The sequence below is a fragment of the Gracilinanus agilis genome, chromosome 2, assembly GCF_016433145.1.
Source record: "Gracilinanus agilis isolate LMUSP501 chromosome 2, AgileGrace, whole genome shotgun sequence".
NCBI classification, from domain to species: Eukaryota; Metazoa; Chordata; class Mammalia; order Didelphimorphia; family Didelphidae; genus Gracilinanus; species Gracilinanus agilis.
In genome coordinates this window covers 287,285,654-287,304,553 of record NC_058131.1, presented here as the reverse complement: position 1 = coordinate 287,304,553, position 18,900 = coordinate 287,285,654, and the positions used below count along the sequence as shown (strand labels likewise).

General features: G+C 44.3%; 1 protein-coding gene across 1 annotated transcript in view; it reads right to left on the bottom strand.

Annotated features, from left to right (window-relative positions):
* The window catches only part of COL27A1 (collagen type XXVII alpha 1 chain), a 268,921-nt gene that overhangs the window by 42,209 nt on the left and 207,812 nt on the right, over positions 1-18,900 (bottom strand). The window contains exons 36-40 of the mRNA XM_044659702.1: positions 16,487-16,594; positions 6,751-6,804; positions 6,539-6,646; positions 4,455-4,508; positions 3,278-3,331 (exon numbers count right to left, since the gene is read on the bottom strand). Coding sequence (XP_044515637.1) covers positions 3,278-3,331; positions 4,455-4,508; positions 6,539-6,646; positions 6,751-6,804; positions 16,487-16,594 — 378 coding nt within the window. The remainder of the gene's footprint in view (positions 1-3,277; positions 3,332-4,454; positions 4,509-6,538; positions 6,647-6,750; positions 6,805-16,486; positions 16,595-18,900) is intronic.

Sequence of the window (18,900 nt, the reverse complement as noted above, 5' to 3'; positions counted from 1 at the left end):
ATATATATATATATATATATTAAATTCTGTATTGTGGAGTTTTTGCTATATTGCAGGGTTTTGCAGATGAATACCATAACAGTACACAATGGAAATGCAGCTCGCCACTACTGCTTGTGCAAGTGGCCGACATGAGATTGTACACAGCACCTTTTGGCTGATGGGATGAAAGGCAACCAATCACAGCGCTGTGTTCTGGATCCTGGGTGCTGATTGGCTCAGTGACTAGCATCGGTCTGTTTGCTGTCTCTCACTGTGTCCACACTTTCAGCATCTCTCCTTGTCCACTTCACATGGACGTCTGATCACTGCGCATAGTGTTGCTCTGCAGTGTTATATTTTTGTGAAGTTTTTGCCAGCGTTTGAATTTGTTTCAAGCTCGATGTCACCCAAGCGTTCTGCACCTTCTAAGGCTTCTGGCAGTGAACAGAGCTACTTCACAGATTTTCACCTACCATGGGGGTCTCTGGAACATAACTTCCGTGTTAGGCGAGGGATCACTGTATAGCATTGTATAATAGCAACCTATTTTTATCAATGAATACCATAAATATGGGCAATTTCTTTTTTTAAAGTCAAGATAAGTAAAAAGTTAAAGTTTGCAAAAAGAACGTCCAGTCCCCTCTTTTTAAAGAGGAAGAAACTGAGTTTCAGGGTGAGGAGTGTCTTTTTTTTTTTTTTTTGAGGAGCCCCTGGAGTCAGGAGGACCTGAATTCAATCTAACCTCAGAAATTTATCAGTTGTGTGACCCTGGGCAAGTCACTTAACCCTATTTGCTTTGGAAGTTTTCTCATCTATAAAATGAGAGAGAGAGAAGGAAATGGCAAGCCACTCCACTTATCTTAGCCAAGAAAACTCCCAAAGGAGTCCCAAAGAATTGGACACAACTGAGAAATGACTGAAAGTGATTCAGTAGCAGAGCGAGGGCTGAAATCTAGGCTTCTCCTGCCTCCTAACCAAAGATGGCTCTTTTCTGGGCCACAGACAGCTAGGGATACAGAAGGCAGATTTAACATTTCCATGGCGTCAAAGGCCGTTGGGAATCACCGGGGGGTAAGGAGGGGGGACGTTAACCTCTTCCATCCTGGCTCTCGTCAGTAACCACGGCCGTGGTAGGAGTGACCAAGAACATGACGGGGACAAGGGCTCCGCGTAACAGATTCCACTTGAATGGCTTCTGCGGCTCTGGCCTTGCCAGGGCTCGGGGCCCAGTTCTGAACACGGCTCGGGATGGTCCCAGCCAGCTGGGCTGAGGAAGGGGCCGGCGTTTAACAGGAAGCCCGAGTTGTGTGTGACTCAGCCGGCCAGCTTGAATTGGTTAGAAAGGAGCTGAGTCAGCAGAATTCTCGATGCGGTCCAGGGAAGAGAGAAGAAAAGGCAGCGTGAGGGAAAGGAGGAGGAGGAAAAAAAGGATGCGGCGGTCGGATGGTTCCTCTGAGTCACTCTGGCTTCAGGACCCACAAGGGGGAGGGGGACAAGAGGCCCAGCTAAGGAGAATTCTTTCAATATGGGGACAGGGTAGTAGGATGGATGGTGTCCCAGAAGACTCATGCCCCGGGCTGGGCTTTGCCCCTGTTACTGCGTGACTCTGGGCCAGTCGCTGCTCATCGGGGCCTCGTCTCCTTATCTGACCAGCTCGCCTCGAAGGTCTCTTCCCAGCTCTACTGGATCATTTTATTTTTTTTTATTTTTACTTTTTTTTTTAACCCTTAACTTCTGTGTATTGGTTCCTTGGTGGAAGAGTGGTAAGGGTGGGCAATGGGGGTCAAGTGACTTGCCCAGGGTCACACAGCTGGGAAGTGTCTGAGGCCGGATTTGAACCTAGGACCTCCCATCTCTAGGCTTGGCTCTCAATCCACTGAGCTACCCAGCTGCTCCCATTTACTGGATCATTTTAGAATTGTATTGCTTTGCTTGGCTCCCGGGGTCGGGGGCTTGAGGACCTTTTCCCAGTGGGGCCGGTTTGCCTGAGGGGTTTTCCCCTTCCCTAATCCTCCCACTGCTCCGACACTCGCTGTTGATTATTGATTAATGATTGTGATTGGAGGTAGAGAAGGGTCCAGGACTAAGATTTCCTCAGCACAGAGAATTCCGAGTGGGCAATCTCCATCCATGAAGCAGATCAGAAACACGGCTATAATCTATAGCCTTGGTGGGAAAGTGATTTGCCCGTGGCCACCCAGCTTATATGTATTCGATGCAGGATTTGAACTCTGAGGCACTAGATGGTACAGTGGATAGAGTGCCAGGAATGGAGGAAGGCCTGAGTTCAAATCTGGCCTCAGTCACTTAGTTGCTACCTGTGTGATCCTGGGCAAATCACCGAATCCTGTTTATCTCAATTTTGTCATCTGTAAAATGAGCTGAGAAGGAGGTGACAAACGACCCTGGTACCTCTGCCAAGGAAACCCCAGATGGGGTCCTAAAAAGTTGGACAAGACTAAGACAACTGAACAACAACTTCCCAACTCCAAGGCCAACTCTTTATCCATAATACCATTCTCGTAATAGCTACCTATGTGATGCTTTGAGGATTTCAAAGCAGTATATCTGTCATTTGAATGACTAAATGAATGAGTGAAAAAAAATCTGACTATACTATGGGCCCAGCACCATGCTACACACTGGGGATACAAACAGAAAACTGACATCTTGTTCTCAATGAGCTCATTCTAAATGAGGGAAACAACCCATACAGGGGGCTTCGGCTGCAGGGCAGGTGGAAAGGCCCAAGAGTGGTGGTGGTGGTGGTAGTGGGGCATAAGGTCATAGAAAGAGCTGAAATGGTCATTGAATCTAGCTTCCTCATTTTACAGGTGAGAAAACTGAGGCAGACAGAGGTTAAGTGACATGCCTAGGGTCACTGAGTTAGTAAGCATCTGAGACAAGATTTGAACTCAGGACTTTCTGAGGCACTTGGGCTACAGTGGAAGAGCAGTACTTTGGATAGCACAAGTAGTGTTATCCCCATTTTACATCTGAGGCACTGAGGTTTAGTGACTTACCCAAGGTCACACTTATTAACTGAAGAGGGACAGATCTAGGACTTGTACTCAAACCCTCTAAATCCCCATCTTTCCACTACTCCATATGGCTTCTCAGAATATAGTCATCTAGTGGGGGTTCTCCCTGGGTATTATAATTTGCCAGTAACATAGACAGGATATACTCACTGCTTCCTTCGCATCTGGAAACTGTCCCTAGACCACTGACTTCATGTCCCAGAATCTGGTTTGTCTTTCTCCTAGCTCTCTCCAGAAGCTGGGGACTCACTCACCTTCTCGCCTTTTGGCCCTGGTGGTCCAAGAGGTCCCTGAAGTCCTTTGTGTCCCTGCAGGAAACAGAACAGAGTGTAAGTGTCTCACGTCTGAGGAATCCGAGTTAAGGAAGCTAGTTAGGCAAAGGAGAGAGGAAGAGAAGTCAGAAATGGGAAAACTGCACTGAAGATGGGAGTTCTGAGCTTAGCTCTGTCACCAACTCTTTGTGTGCCCTTAGATAAGTCACTTCTATTCTCTGGGACTCTGTTTCCCCAAGTATAAAATGAGAGGATTACACTAGGTGTCATTGAGAGGCCCTTCTAGCATGAAGGCTCCACGCTTTCGAGACTACCTTTTCAGTGACTTCCATCATCAGTCTGAGGCTATTAGACACAGTGAACACCTTAGAGCTAGCCTTTGGTACTTGCTCTTGAGCCAAAGTGTCAGGTATTCTGGGAAGCTGGGAATTAGCTGATAACACAGGTGGGCTACTGTTGAAATGTTGCTGCTGATGACACTGGGTGGGAAGGCAATGCCTTCTAGTTATTTAATCCAGGGTGAGACAGAGCGCTGCCCCTATAGGTCCCAACTCCCATCCTATGCGTGGTGCAGCTTTCTTGAGCAGCCCTGCTAGGAAGCTTCTGAAACCTGCCTGTTACCTCCCGAGATGACATCGCTAGTACCTCGGCCCCCTCTGTCTCCTCACTCCTCTCCCACCTCTCCTCTGGGCCCTATTTTATCTCTGTCCTTCCTTCTGATTTCTCTTCTCTCTCTTCTCCCTCTACTCAGTTTTTCCCTCTACCCTTTTTCTCCTCTTCCTCTGTCCCCACTCTCCTTTCTCCCACTTCTGTGTCTGAGGGAGGCCCTCCCTGCCTTCTCTTTCCCTGCCTCTCCCTTCTCCCCTCCTATTTCTGTCTTATCTCTATCATCTGATGCAGTGCCTTTGACCTCCTATTTTTGCTCAAGTTAAGTGGGTACTTGTAGGATATTTTCAAACTGGCTGCTGTTCCATGAGCCAGGATGGCAACCATTTTTTGAACAGTGTATACAAAGGGGCCTTCCCTTTCCATTTAATCCCTTCCTCCTCCCCTTCTGACAAGTGCAAGGTTGCATATAATCCATTACTGAGGAGCTGGACAGAGTTCTCAAGGAAAGGAGAAATGAGGGTCTTTTTCAAAAATTAAAATGTCATCTTACATCATAGCCAGGCAGTCCAGGTTCTCCTTGAGCTCCCATCCTCCCCGGAGCACCCTATGGAAGGAGTAGGAGAGAAAAAAATAATAGGATGCCCATTGTTATTGGGTAGTGGTTTGAAAGAAAGGCTCTGACTAGGGAACCGGGATGTCCTAGGGGCCAGCCAATGCCAGGCTGTTCTGGTCTTGTTGGTTGTCATGAACCAATTGCTGCTTCAGTCAGATAGTAGTTGGGTTGAAGAGCTATCATACCCAGAGCCAGCCATCCTCTGCTTATTTATTAGCATCTCAAATTTGGGGCTCTTCTGGGAAAGTCAAGAAAGCCAGACCCAGGTCTCTGAGCTGTGACATCCTTAGTACCAACTTCTCAGAGAGATTAGTAATATGAAACAGTGGATAGAATTCTTGCACTGGAAACAGGGAGACCCGAATTCAAATCCCACCTCAGACACCAGCTGCAGGTGACTATGGGAAAGTCATTTAACCTCTTTTGTGTCTTAGTTCCTTAATCTATAAAACTGGCAATAATATCTGGCATTTCCCTCCCACCATTGAAAGGATCAAAGTAGGTGATGCAGGCAAAACACTCTGCAATCTTTAAATTACTTGAAAAACGCCAGTTATTTTCAATATTATCAATACAACCATATATATTAAATTGCCAATATAATCACTATGATTTATCATACTACCCCAGAGGGTATTCAGATGGTCTATGCCTCAGCAACACTTCCTCATGGGGTCAGTTTCTCTGAAAGTGGATAACCTCTTCAGGCCTCAGTTTTCCTATCTGAAAAATGAAGGGGGCTGACTAAATAGGCTCCCTTACAGCTCCAATTCCATGATTCTATGATCTAAATTTGCAACATAGGATTTAAATGTTTTGAACCCATTTCCAAATCTATTAGAAAGAACAAAATGACTCATTTTTAATCCACTTCCCAGAAGAAATTCTGACAGGATATAAAACATAAGCTGTGTTACAGACAGGACTCAAATTTGTTGACAGATCTGAATTATTTTGTGGAAGGGGGGAAGGAGGCTTACACTTTTCCTCTGGGCAGTGTGGTATACTGTGAAGCTTTCTACCACTTAAGAGCCTTTGGGAGCACGTCTGAGTCCCCAGAACCCTACTATTTTTCTCTGTTGGGGATCTGTTGTATCCACCATCTTCTGCTCCCTGCCACTCTGACTCCCACATTTCTACCTGATTTCCTCCTCATCCAAGGGCTCTGAGAAACAAGTCACAGTTCTCCATCTTTCTACTGTTTCTCAAAGAAACACAAAGCTCTTTTCTATTTAGTTTTTTCTCCTGAAGTGTTTTAGTGTTTTGTTATTGTTGTTATTGCTGCTGCTGTTTTAACTGGAAGTGACTACAGGGGACTAGACAGGGTTTAAGGTAATAAAAGGAGAGAGTTACCAAGTTACAGGAAGCTATAAAGGTTGATATAGCAGGTATCCCTGTTCCTCATTGAAATACAGACAGAACTAGACCTGATGACCTTCCTAAGCTACTCTCTTTCACTGATTCTTCTCTTGGTTCTTGTCCCAGGAGTTGGCGTACCCACAGCTTCTATCCTTCTGTTCTCTGCACTGGTTGGTTCCTGTATTTCCCCTGTTCAGTTTGATAAGGAACAGAAGGAAGTTCCAACCCACCCTCCGTCTGGCTCGGAGATCCCTGGGTGGGATAATAAGGCTGATGTAATGTGGGCTCACAAAGGCTCAAGTGAGTGATTCCTCAGAGGAATCTCCAGGCCATTGCAGCATCCTCCACGCTAAAAGGTCAGTTCCTCACAGATGGATGCACGAGGAAGGTCCAGTGTTTGAGACCAACCAGAGAGCTCTAAAAGAGATGTCACTTTGCAAACCCTTTCAGCTGTTCTGCTAACAGCTGGGTAAGATACTGACATCAGTGCCAGAGAAACCAGCTGCATTTATACCCTAAATCATCTCCTGACTGGCTCTAGAACAAATAGTTCTTACAAATTGATCTCTTCCCCCTTCATTGGCCCCTCTGAGCTCACGCTTCCCATATGCCCCAAGCCGGTCTAGAGCCACAGTTCCCCTGGGCGGCACGGCCATTCTCACCGTTGGTCCCAGGGTGCCTCGGGATCCTTTTGGACCTTGGTTGCCAGCTGGTCCAGGCTCTCCTGAAACACCCATCTCGCCAAGGTGCCCTTGGTAGCCCTTGGCGCCCTGTAAGAGTGAAAAGGAAATGAATTGTAATAAATTATAAAATGTAATTATAAGAATGAGGGGAAAACCAGTAACAGAATGAGGAAAGAGGACGCAAACCTTACCTTGGGTCCAGTTCGCCCCTTCTCGCCTTGTTTGCCTGGTTTTCCCTCTGGACCCTATGACGAAAACCCAAACCAAGAAAGAAATGAGGCTCACCCAACAGGTTCACTCAACAGGTTCTTCCTGCCCCTCACCTCTACCCCACCAGATGTTCTACTTTTAGGTAGGACTAAGGAAAAAAGAATTAAAAAAAAAATCTCTCACTAAAGCTATGAATCTCTAGGTACCCTGGTGAGTTGGGACTGAGGGGGCTCAGTTTTCCAATATGTATCCAACTCATGCTCATGGGTAGCTAGAAAAGAACACTTAGAGGACCAGCCTAAACAGAAAGCCCAGCCCTTATCCAGGTCACATTGAAGAGGAATGATGCGCAATTTGAAGCGGAATGCTCAAATCACCAGAACAGGAGAAGAGTAAGGTTCTCTTGTCTCTAGAAGCCACTCCTCTCTCAAAGGTACACTGGAAATATTTTAAGGCTTAAAAAAACAACCCTTACAAATATCATCTCATTTGATTCTCACAACTCTAGAATATAGGTGCCACTCTTTTCTTTTTTAAATTCTTTCCTTCTGTCTTAGAATCAATACTGTGTATTGGCTCCAAGTTAGAAGAGTGATGAGGGCTAGTCACACAGCTAGGAAATATCTAAGGTCAAGTTTGAACCCAAGACCTCCCATCTCTAGACCTGGTTTTCAATCCACTTAGTCACCTAATTGCCCCTCACTTCATAAGTTTTAAAAGCAAATTTATATGCCCTTGTACCAAGTTCAAAATGGTAGTGGAGGTTAAGTGGAATTTTAAGTTCAATGTTCTGGTGTATGTAAGTTTTTAAACTGATGATAAAATATTGCAAATTCACTTTCCCCTCCAGGTTGTATCTCTTGACCCTGGATTTCAGACCTTTGTTCTGAGATGCACAGCAATAGAACGTCGGAAACAATGGAGATAGGAGCCTGCCTGCTGGGTGGCTTGGCTGTGACTGAGGAACGAGACCCTACTAGCCTGACAGACCCTGCAGATGGCTTTTAACAGAGAGGTCTCTGTAGGTCAGGCTCCATGAGGTTCTTCCTACCCCATCATGGAGCCCAATTATAATCCGGCACTAGAACATGGTACCAGAAGCACAGCAAGCCAATCTGGGTAGTGATTCAGGGAAGGCTTGGAAGTGGAGGCCTGAGTGAAATACAAACACAGTTTCTGGGAGTGAGACCTATCAAAAGCTACGAAAGACTCTAAGAAGGCAACATCAATGCCCCTGGGCTTCCTGTGGCACAGGGAATCTACCAACGCCAAATCATACCATCAGGATCTAGTGACTGACAGTCAATGGAAACAGCGGTGGCTCTGAAGTCAAGGACTTGGTTGTGAATCCTTACCTTTGTTGTGTATTAACTGCATGCCCTGAGACAAGTAAGTACGTCATTTCACTAAGCACATTTCTCTAGAAATAAAACGATGACAAAAATACCCTGTTCTGTAACCTTCGAGGGGCTATTGTAAGCCTCAAATAAGATTATGTATTTTCTAGGATTTCATACACTCAAAAACTCTACATGCATGTGAGGTGTACTTAAAGATAATCTCATTTAATGGCCTTGGACAACCAATTTCCCTTTTAAAGGTATCAGTTCATCCATCTGTAAAATGATAAGGTTGGATTCAATGACCTTTAAAGCCCCTTCCAGCTCTGATATTATTCTTTCTCTTTGGAGAAAAGAGTTGCCTTTATATTTGAGTGACAAAGGTATCCCTCTTGCTCTATGGTACATGATCATGCTGAACACGAGTCAAATAAAATGATTTATTAAATGGCTATTATGTGTAAAGAACTAGGTACAGTACTGGTGAAAGGGAAGGAAAATAAAAAAGTCTTGGCTCCAAGGAGCTTGCATTCTACTTGGGGATACGGCATGTAGAAAGGATAAATCCATAATAATTTGAGAAAGGGGTGAACATGAGCAAGTGGGACATCAGGAGAGGGGTGGTTTGGGTTTTGGGTTTTTTTGCCTAGTATATAGCCCTGAGCTGAGTCTTGAAGTAGTCTAAGGATTCTAGGAGGCAGAAGTGAGGAAGAAATCTATTCCAGATGTTGAGGCAAGCCAGTGTAAGGAGTAGAGGTAGGGGATGGAAGGCCAAGTTCAGGAAAGAGCAAAGATGCCAAATTGGCTGGAACATAGAGGATGCCTAGTGATACGTGTCTGCGAAGGTTAAGCCAGATGGTGAAGGACTATAAATGCTAGGCTAAGAAATTCACATTTTATCCATGGTGGTCTCCCACAACTCTATCCTGGACCCTCTTTTATTCTTCCTTTATGATTTCACTTGGTGATCTCAATAGCTGCCATTGCTTCTTTCTTTCTTTTTTTTTTAAATCCTTATCTTCTGCCTTAGAATCAATTCCAAGTGTTGGTTCCAAGGCAGAAGAGCAGTAAGGACCAGGGCAATGGGGATTAAGTGACTTGCCCAAGATCACAGAATAGAAAGTGTCTGAGGTTAGATTTGAACTGAGGACCTCCTGTCTCTAGGCCTGGAGCTTTATCCACTGAGCCACCTAAATGCCCCACAAGAGTGACATCTGTGCACTTTAGTGGGACACCCTTTTTAGATCTTGGAACGTGGTCACATCTTGTCTGCCTTCTCTGCAATTGGGGTAGGATCCATAGAGAGGCAGGCCAGGAGTGGGCAGCTGGTTCAATCCACAGAGGTGCCTTCCTGACAGTGGTCCTTTGTGCTTGGAAGGTCAGCCCACATCTCTCTGCTGGAGCTGACGTAGCCATCTTCAGCTCCCTTGCCGTGTCCTTCTAAAGGGCAGAAGGACACTTTCCTCACTGACTGCTCTGTCTCTGGGTCTGGTCAAGTTGCCACTGAAACAGACGTTGGCTTTTGAAATGTCCTTTGCCTGCCCAAGACTGGCCTTTCTAGTAAAGGGTCAAGCAGAGAACTTCTTTCCAGTCTCAGTGTTCTTTCCTTCTTCCTCCTCATTTTCCCTGGGGCACTTTCCTGGGGCTACTGCCTTTGCTCCATCTACTCTGGGCTGTGTCTGTTCTTTCTTCTGTTCCCCAAGTGAAAAAGAAAGCCCCGTTCCCATCTGTTATCATCAGTGCTCTGGTCTCTAGGACCCTCATTTACCCATCAGCCCCAGTGCATAGCAATGAGAAGTCACCCCCTTAAAAACTGCTGTGCTACAATTTGTTTCTCTTCTGAACTCTTAAAAAGGGCTGTGAGCTTAAAAAGCTAATTGTCTTGAGGTAAATTCGTATCGCCTTGAGCCTCAGTAAAATAACAAACTAGGAGCCAGTGCAAATGTAATTACTCCTCTAATAGTCAGGAGTTGAACATAAATAGGTTTGTAAGAAGGGCCTTTTGTGCCTTTTAGGAGATGTTTTCCCAGCTTGTTTGGGAGAAAAATGTTTTTGGTTGCTGGGAAATGCTACTTGAATATGGAGGAGAGAAAGAGTTTCATTGTAAGATGTGAAGCCAAATTGAAGAAAATAGTAAGATCATCATGCTCCCAAAATTCAGATGAAAAAGTCACCAATTCATTTTTGTTCCCATCAGGGGCAACACAGCCTGGTGATTGGCCAGCCCCCAACCCAGAAAGACCTGGGTTGAAGCCCTGAATATGACACTGACCAGCTGCGTGACCCTGTATGTGTGTGTGTTGTGTGTGTGTGTGTGTGTGTGTGTGTGTGTGTGTGTGTGTGTATGTGACTTAACCTCCAGGGCTACTCTCTAAGATTATAAACTGCAGGGAGGGTGCTGATCTCCTCTGATAGGAGTACCCTATGCCAGCAAACATGATGGCCAGTTGGTGCAATGGATAGAACACTGGGCTTGGAGTCAGGGAGACCCGAGTTCAAATCTGGCCTCAGACACTTACTAGATGTATGACCCTGTTTGCCTCAGTTTCCTCATCTATAAAAAAGGCTGGAAAAGGAAATGGCAAACCACTCCAGAATCTCTGCCAAGAAACTCCCAAATGGGACCACGAAGAGCCACAAAGTCTTCAGTTAGATACTAGTGAAATGACTAAAGAACAACAAATGCCAGCAAAACTATAGATCCAGTCCTCTTCCTGTTCCATTCAAATTTCTCCTCTTTAATGTCTGAGGCAGCTGCAATGACATATAACCACAAAAATGGAAGTCAGGAGTTCTGGATCCTAATCCTACTTCTACTTCTAAGGAGGGATATACGCATCTTGGAAAAGTCATTTCCCCACTCTAGGCTCAGTTTCCAGAGGAGGTAAAATGAAGGGCTTCAACTGGATTCTCTTTAAATTCTCTTCGAGCTCCAACATTCTACATTCTGATATGAGAAGATGAATTCCTTGAGAGTAGAGATTGTTTCATTTTTTTGTATTTGTATCCCCAGCACTTAACACAGTTCCTGACATACTTACAGTAAGGTACTTAACAAACGTCTATTGGTTGATTCTGTCCTATCAACCTCAACATGATATGAGTCTATGAATTCATTACCTTAACCTAACATCTGTGACAAAGAAAGGCACCATCAGCCCCCAAGACTGAATTGAAAAGTCACTTTTCTCTCTCATATATTGTATTTTGCCAAGTCCTGTTGTTTCTCCCTCTCTAATTTTATTCCCACCAAGTCCTTCCTTCCCAGTCCCACTACCACACTAGTTTGAGGCTGTATCTCTTTTGGACTAGCCCATTTAATATCTTCCAGAAGGGAAAGGGCTAAACAATGGGGGTTAAGTTACTTACCCAGGGTCATACAGCTAGGAAGTGTCTGAGGCCAGAGTTTGAACTCAAGTCCTCCCAACTCCAGCCCTGGTGCTCTATCCACTGAACCACCTTGCTGCCCTTCATTTAATATCTGCTAACCTGATCTTCGTATCTCTAGACTACCCCTTCTTCAATCCATCCTTCATATAATTACCCATATAATCTTTCTTTTTAAAAATTTTTATTTTGAATATTTTTCCATAGTTACATATTTCATGTTCTTTCCCTTTCCCCCAAGTCCCCCTACCCCCCTTAGCCGATGTACAATTCCACTGGGTTTTACGTGTATCATTGATCAAGGCCTAATTCCATATTATTGATAGTTGGACTAGAGTTATCGTTTAGTGTCTACATCCCCAATAATATCCCCATCAACCCATGTGTTCAAGCAGTTGTTTTTCTTCTGTGTTTCTCCTCCCACAGTTCTTCCTCTGAATGTGGCTAGTTTTCTTTCTCATCACGTTATTCATCCCCTTAGAAACCTTCAACAGATCACTATTGTTTATTAAATAACTAGTTACTGATGTTCAAGGCTCTTACTACATTGAGATTCAAACTCCTTTCTACATAAGTCTATATTTCAAACAAAATGGACAACCAGATCCCCGACTCTCAGCCTGCCTCTCCTTGATGTGCCTCTGTTCCCACCAATTCCCATGCCTGGGGCAGACTCCCTTACCACTTCCATCTCTCTCGACTCTGAATGGAGGCCCTCTTCCTCCAAAGCCCTTTTGGGGCACAGTCTGCTCCATGAATCCTCTCTGATCCATTCTTTTCTCCCTCTCCCAATTTCCCTGTCATCTTAGAGTGAACATTTTCTCTTCCTCTTTATATTCTCGGAGCATTTCACCAGGACCTCTTGGTTAAATGACTATAGTTATTGATATATTTTTCTTCTTCTTTCTACCATTAGATTATTGATTCCCTTAGAGAGAAGGGCCTGTGTTGCATCTGTCTTTGTACTCCCAGCAGTCAGAATAGTTTTTTGAATATAGTAGACCCCTTAACACATGGCTGTTGAGTTGAAATGAAGTGTTTTCTAATGGCTCTCACTATCTTGGGGCTCCCTTGGACCATCAAAGACCCGTGCACCTGGCATAGAGGCAGGATGTTTAGATTATAATCCCAGTTCTGGCTCTGATTTTAGGAGACTGTAGACAAGGGAACACTCTCTGATCTCAGTTTCCTTTTCTCCACTGTAGAGACTGGGAAGATAAATGGATCTCATCTTTGACATATCTCTAAAAGGTCAATAGTGTAGCCCCAAGGCACTGAGAGGGAGAGCAGACTACCAAGGGTTGCACAGCATTCTCTTAAAGAATTCAGAACCTGAAATTCTCAATTTCTTCACATAATATGGACCTTCCCTTTGGCCAGAGCTGCTCCCTAGACGGCAGGGCGATTATTAAATCATGGGAGGTAATTTTTCTCATCAAATAAAAGATTACAACAACAGATTCTCATGTCAAAAAAAAGTGATTCAACTAATAAGAATCCAAAGACGATGAGCCAAAACTCAGACTCACGATCAGACACACGATCTCTTTCGGAGTGCCTCTGGGTCTCCCGCCCTTTCAACTCACCCCACACAGTGCAGGCTGCACAGTTGTTATAATCGGGTGCCTCCCCAGGCCAGAAAACATGGGAGGCTATAAATTTTTTTTCTAATGAAATATTACTGCTGAGAAGGAATTAGCATCTTGGCTGCTTTGCAGTACATATATATGTATTTTTGAGATGCCAGACAACATTTCATTCCCAGGCACTAACTGCTCATAAAATTTTATTTTTTTTAAAATTCTACCATTTCCCAGCTACAGTTCTGGCAAGGAGTCTATCAGAAACAGAGCTGAGGATTATTATTATTATTATTATTATGATGATGATGATGATGATGATTTTAAATACAAATCAAATGCCAAAGGGACTCTGGCATTTTGAAATTTAACATTTGGGCCATACCTGATTAACCCTTTCCAATCCATAGTAGCCAAGAGTCCAAGGAAGCTAGAGGTTTGCACAGAGATTTTTGTATCCTGCTTTAGGTTTTCCAAATGATTTCTGCACACATACCATTTGGCTTGATCTTCACAAAAATTCTGTTAGATGACCATGTCCCCTTTGTGGATGAGAAAACTGAGGCTCAGTAGGGAAAAAAGGATTTCCCATGCTCATTTGGCTAGTTTCTTCACTTGATAAAATATGGTGAGATGCACTATGATTTCTAAGGTTCCTGAGAGGCAGTCTATTATAAGTGGAAATAGCAATCTGAAGTTACAGGACAAGGGTTCAAGGCCCACCTCTGCCACTGATAGTCCATGTGATCTTGGATAGATAACTTCTTTGGGGCCCAGCTTCCTCAAGTATAAAATGAAAACGCTGGACTAAATGACCTCTAATGTCCCTTCAGGCTCTATATCCATAATCCTATGATTCTGGCTCTAAGGTTTTAAAAAAATTATGCTTTTTGAGTGGTGAAAGTAGGACTCAAACCCTTGCAGGTTTGAGGGGGTGGTGGTAGAGAGACCCATAAGATTCATTTGCCAAGCTGAGGAGGGATTATTTTTGTGAGAAAACTGCCTGTTTGGTCCCAGCAATCATATCCTGAGGGAAAAAGACAAGGATGGATCAAAGTGTTTATTGAATGCTTTTCTGAGAAAATATCTTTCCAGTGCCAAGATCTGCTCTCATCCGATGGGGTGGATGGGGGAAGGAGAGGTTTAGAGAAGCTACGTGACTTTAAATGAGTCTGATCTTAAATGAACCATCCAGCCCAAGCAGTGGAATGCACTGCACAGAGTAAGTTTAAAGAGGATGGCAAAGCAAATGGAGAGTGGCTCATTTGCAAGAGGACACTCCAAAGACCCCAAAACCTCCCAGACCCTCTGGAATGTCTTCATAAAGGGACAAAGGGGAAAGGGCATTTCTGAGTGACCACTATAAGGACAGAACAGCGGAGGGCTTGCCTCTGGAGACAGAGCCCTGAGGCTTCCCGGGGCAAGGGCTCTTTGGAGACGACTTTAGAGACCAGACATCTGACAAGCCGAGCAGCCAGAACCCAGACATGGAAACACATGAGGCTATGGGAACAGCTCCCTGGCTCCCCTCTCTTGGCACTCCAGTGTCAATGCCAGAACGTTCAGATCTGCATCCAGCCTCCCATTCCTCTTCTCATATGGCCTCTTGGCTCTAGTCAAGCCTGCCAACTCTGCTGCCCTCTCAGATATCACAGAGTATGTCTTTTCTGGGTTGCCCTACCATCCATGTCTTTTTTATCCACATAATTCCTATTCTTCTCTTAGAGAGTGGAAGCTCAGGGAGGGCAGGGATGGTTTCATTTTTGTCCTTGAATGCCTAGCTCATAGTGAGCACTTAGTGAATGCTTGTTGACTGATTGCTGATCCATCAAGATCCCATTAAATTCTTCTCACAGCCCACTTTTTGAAGTTGACATTGCTTCAGTCACAGTCTCAAAGTCAGAAGGAACCTCTGAGGTCATCCTTTAGTCTATAGAATACCTCAGTAGAAAGTCTCTCACCCGCACCTCTAGAAAGAACACTTACAAACTGGTGGACATCCAGAGAAGAGTGATCAGGGTAGTGAGGGGCCTGGAACCCTTGCCACTGAAGGATCAGTAGAAAGACCTAAAAATGTTTAGTCTGGAGAAGAGAATACTTGGGGAAGTGAAAAGGGTGGAGAGAGACATGACCACAAAAGGACTGGACTTTTGCTTTTCCCCAGAGGACAGAATTAGAATCATTAGGCAGAAATTATAGAGAGGTAGATTTAGGACCAAAGAAAGAAAAACTTCCTAAGAATCAGAGCTGTCCCAAAATAGAATAAGCTGCCTTGGGAGATAATGGGTTTCCCCTCTTTGGAAGTCTCCAAGTTGAGGGTGGATGGCTCCTCATCAAGGATCTCTACAGAGTAGATTCTAAAAGTACAGGTCGATCTGAGATTCTATGACGTTGTGATATCTCTGACAGGAATTACCTGAAATGTATCCTCTTCAGCCTCTGCTGAAGGGTCTGTAGATTTCTGCTTAATGGCTATATTTCCACCAACTCTTCCTGAAGCTTACTTTATCTTTGGACAGGTCTACAAAGACGTGGGTTCTTAACACACAACTGGAATTTTGCTCACCTTTCAACTATAGCTTCTAGTTCTAATCCATCTGGGGTCAAGAAAGTTATCTAAATCTAATCTTTTCTCCCATAAGAGTTATTTCAAATAATAAAAAAAAACCACCAAGCCATGTTTAGCAAGTATGAAGCCTAGAACAACAGAAATCAAGCTGAGATCTATCTGCATTAAACCAGCTAAGCTAGCTTCTCTTTGTGTTAAGGGGGAGGAACATGAGGGTCCAATTCTCATATCTCAGTGAGATGAAGAGCAAAATATAGTCAATGACAATTTGGAAACCAGGTGAAAAAGACTCTGAGATTGTGGCTTTCCAAAGCCTCTAGGCAGTATGGTACAATGGCTAGAGGACTGAACTTAGAGCCAGGAGACTATCTGGCTTACATTCCTACCTCAAACATTAATTGTGGGATTTGGGGCAAATTATGTTGCCTCTCCAGGCTTCACATTCCTCATCTGTAAAATGAGGACTTGGGACTTGATCATCTCTAAGGACTCTTCCAGCTTTACATCAATAATCCTTTGGTCCTATCCACGAAGCTAACTCATTCCTTGTCTTTAAGATTCTGCTGGAGTGAATTCTTTGACGAATTGGCTGACTGAGCAAACTAACATAGTCAGCCCCAGGCCAATTTGACTAGTATACTGTTGTGACCTGAAGAAAGCAAAGTACATTCTGATGGCAAAATGTCAGCCTATGAACCATGCCAAGAGAGTTCAAGTGCCCTATTGAGTCTCTTGGACTGACACCAGTTATTTCCACTCAAGTGCAGCCAGAAAGAAGACGACGCACGCAGACATCCACAGAAGTGACAAGGAAGCAGGCAGATCAGCTTAACTGACTCACCCGGACACCTGTGACACCAGGATAGCCAGGGGGACCCTCTTTGCCTTTCAGGCCCTCTTTGCCTTTTTCTCCTCGCTCGCCATCCGGGCCTGGCTCACCCTTGTCTCCCTGGGAAAAGAGAGAGGCATCAACTTACCTAATTTGCCAGTGTGATGTGGGGATACTGGCACATGGGAGGGTGCCCTGTGACCCATGATTTCATGGTCTAGTCTCAAAACAAAATCTTGGTCATAGCAGCCATGTCAGCTGAGAAAAAGAGTAAGAATGACAATTATTTTTTAATGTCCTTGGCTAGGCAGAGGGAGCTGTCCAGCTGTGGAATGAAGGAGTGTGTGTGGGGGAAATCTTCAAATTCCCCCCTCCCATGCTTATCCCACGGACCTACTGGCTTCCTCCCAGACAGTGAGATCAGTTTTGAGAGGATCTAAGACTTAAAACTAACCCTTCTCCCCATCTTAGATATGCCTTAGCTTATTTATGTCTACCTTCTGATTTCTGATATACCCATACTCAGGGATATGGGAGAAGTAAAGCATCCTCTATCAGATCACAGGGGCGGTTTGCCTTAGGCCTGGATCAAACAAAGACTCTTCTTTGGCACTTCCCATCCCCCTTGTCCCCCAAACCGGGCTACCTTCAACTCTCAGGTGCAGCCTAACCCACAGCAGTGACATGAGTAATACAGGCTCCCATGCCAAAGAACAATCCCACTGGCAGACGGGAGTTTGTTTTTTTACTGCCATTGGGGATGTATATCTCAAATAGAGGGTGACAGGCCTGTCACCAAGGTCTGACATCTGGTCCAACAATTAGAGAGTGGCTTAGAGAGAATTAAAAGGAGACGGCATGAGACTGCATGAAGTCATGGCAGTTTAAGGAAGGGATGGTGTCTGACTAATGATCTGGGGGAAAAATTATCCTTCTTGGTTGGTTTAAAGTTTCTTCATCTATGAGGAAGTTAGACTAGGTAATTTCTAAGGTTTCTTCCAAATCTAATTGGTTGGAATCTATTAACTTCTGAGTGTAGCTCTGAATAGTTGCTAAAGGCTAGACCAAGTGAGCCCCCGAGGGCTCAGGAATTCACATCCATCCTCTCTAGGTGCTTTGGACCCAAGTAGGTCCTCTCTTCAGATGGGTTCTGGGTTTCAGCCTGAAACTGGGGAATAATAAACAGCTTAGAAGTTTATACAAGGACTGAGCTCATGACCTTGGCTCCATCAACATTACTAAAGCTAAAGGCCTAGGAAAACAATTTATATAGTAATGATAACATTGTAAAGACAAACAGCTTTGAAAAACTTTGGAACTCTGATCAATGTAGTTACCAACAAAGATTCAAGAGGACATGTGATGAACCAAGACACTCACTTCCTAAAAGAGCTGCCTCAAAATGCAGAATGAGACCTCCATTTTTGGATATGGCCAACGTGAGAGTTTGCTTTGACTACACATAATTCTTACAAAGGTTTTATTCTTTATCTCTTTAAAATGTGAGGGTGGGGTAGGAAGGAAGAGAAAAGAAATGCTTGCTAATTCAAAAATAAATTAAAAATTTTTTAAAGGGGGAAAAACCCCCAAACATTACTCAATGTCACTGGTCTCCTGACATAACTGTGAGAAATGTGTGGATGACCAGGAGCTGTATGGGTCAAAAGCTAAGGTTGGGAGGCTAACTTAGCAAATTGAGGAAACTGAAGGAAAAAAAAACTCAAGGGGTAGGAGAATAATTATTCTCATCCTGAATCAGGGTGGAATAAAAGGAAAGGGTGCCAGAGGACTTGGATTAAGGAACTAAACTGAGTGGAAAGAGGCATAACGGGATGACTGAAAGGATGTTGGACTTCTAGGCAGGAGACCTGGATTCAAATCTCCATCCAACATTTACTTGTTGTGAGGCTGGGCAAATTGCTTTGCCACTCTGTGCCTCAATTTCCTTGGCTGTAAAACTGGGATACACTACACAACTCCTAGAAAGCACTTTGTACGTCTCAAAGCCCTAATAGAAGTAAATGTCTGTTAATACTTAGGGGAGAGCTCTGAGAATTAGGCTAATTGAAAGGGAATTGCTGCTCAGCTAACGAAGTGTGATGAGAAATCAGGAGGCACCGTGGAGGGAGAAGAAATTCTGATTGATAGAAAGCTCTTCAGCCTCACATCTAAATCATCAGATGCTGTCATGAAAATATAATGCAATTGTATTGAAATACACTGATATAAATCCCAACTTCCACCGAGAGTGCTATTACCACCTTTTTGGGGTGGTGAATTAGGGTATTATCATCATCAGGGGAGAAAACCGAGGTCCAGAGAGTGTCGGTGATATTTCCGAGGACAGGCTTCTGTTGGCAGCTTGAAGCTGGTACTTGAAACTCAAATGCCCAGCCAATTCCCTGTCCCTCCAGGCTACGCAGCCC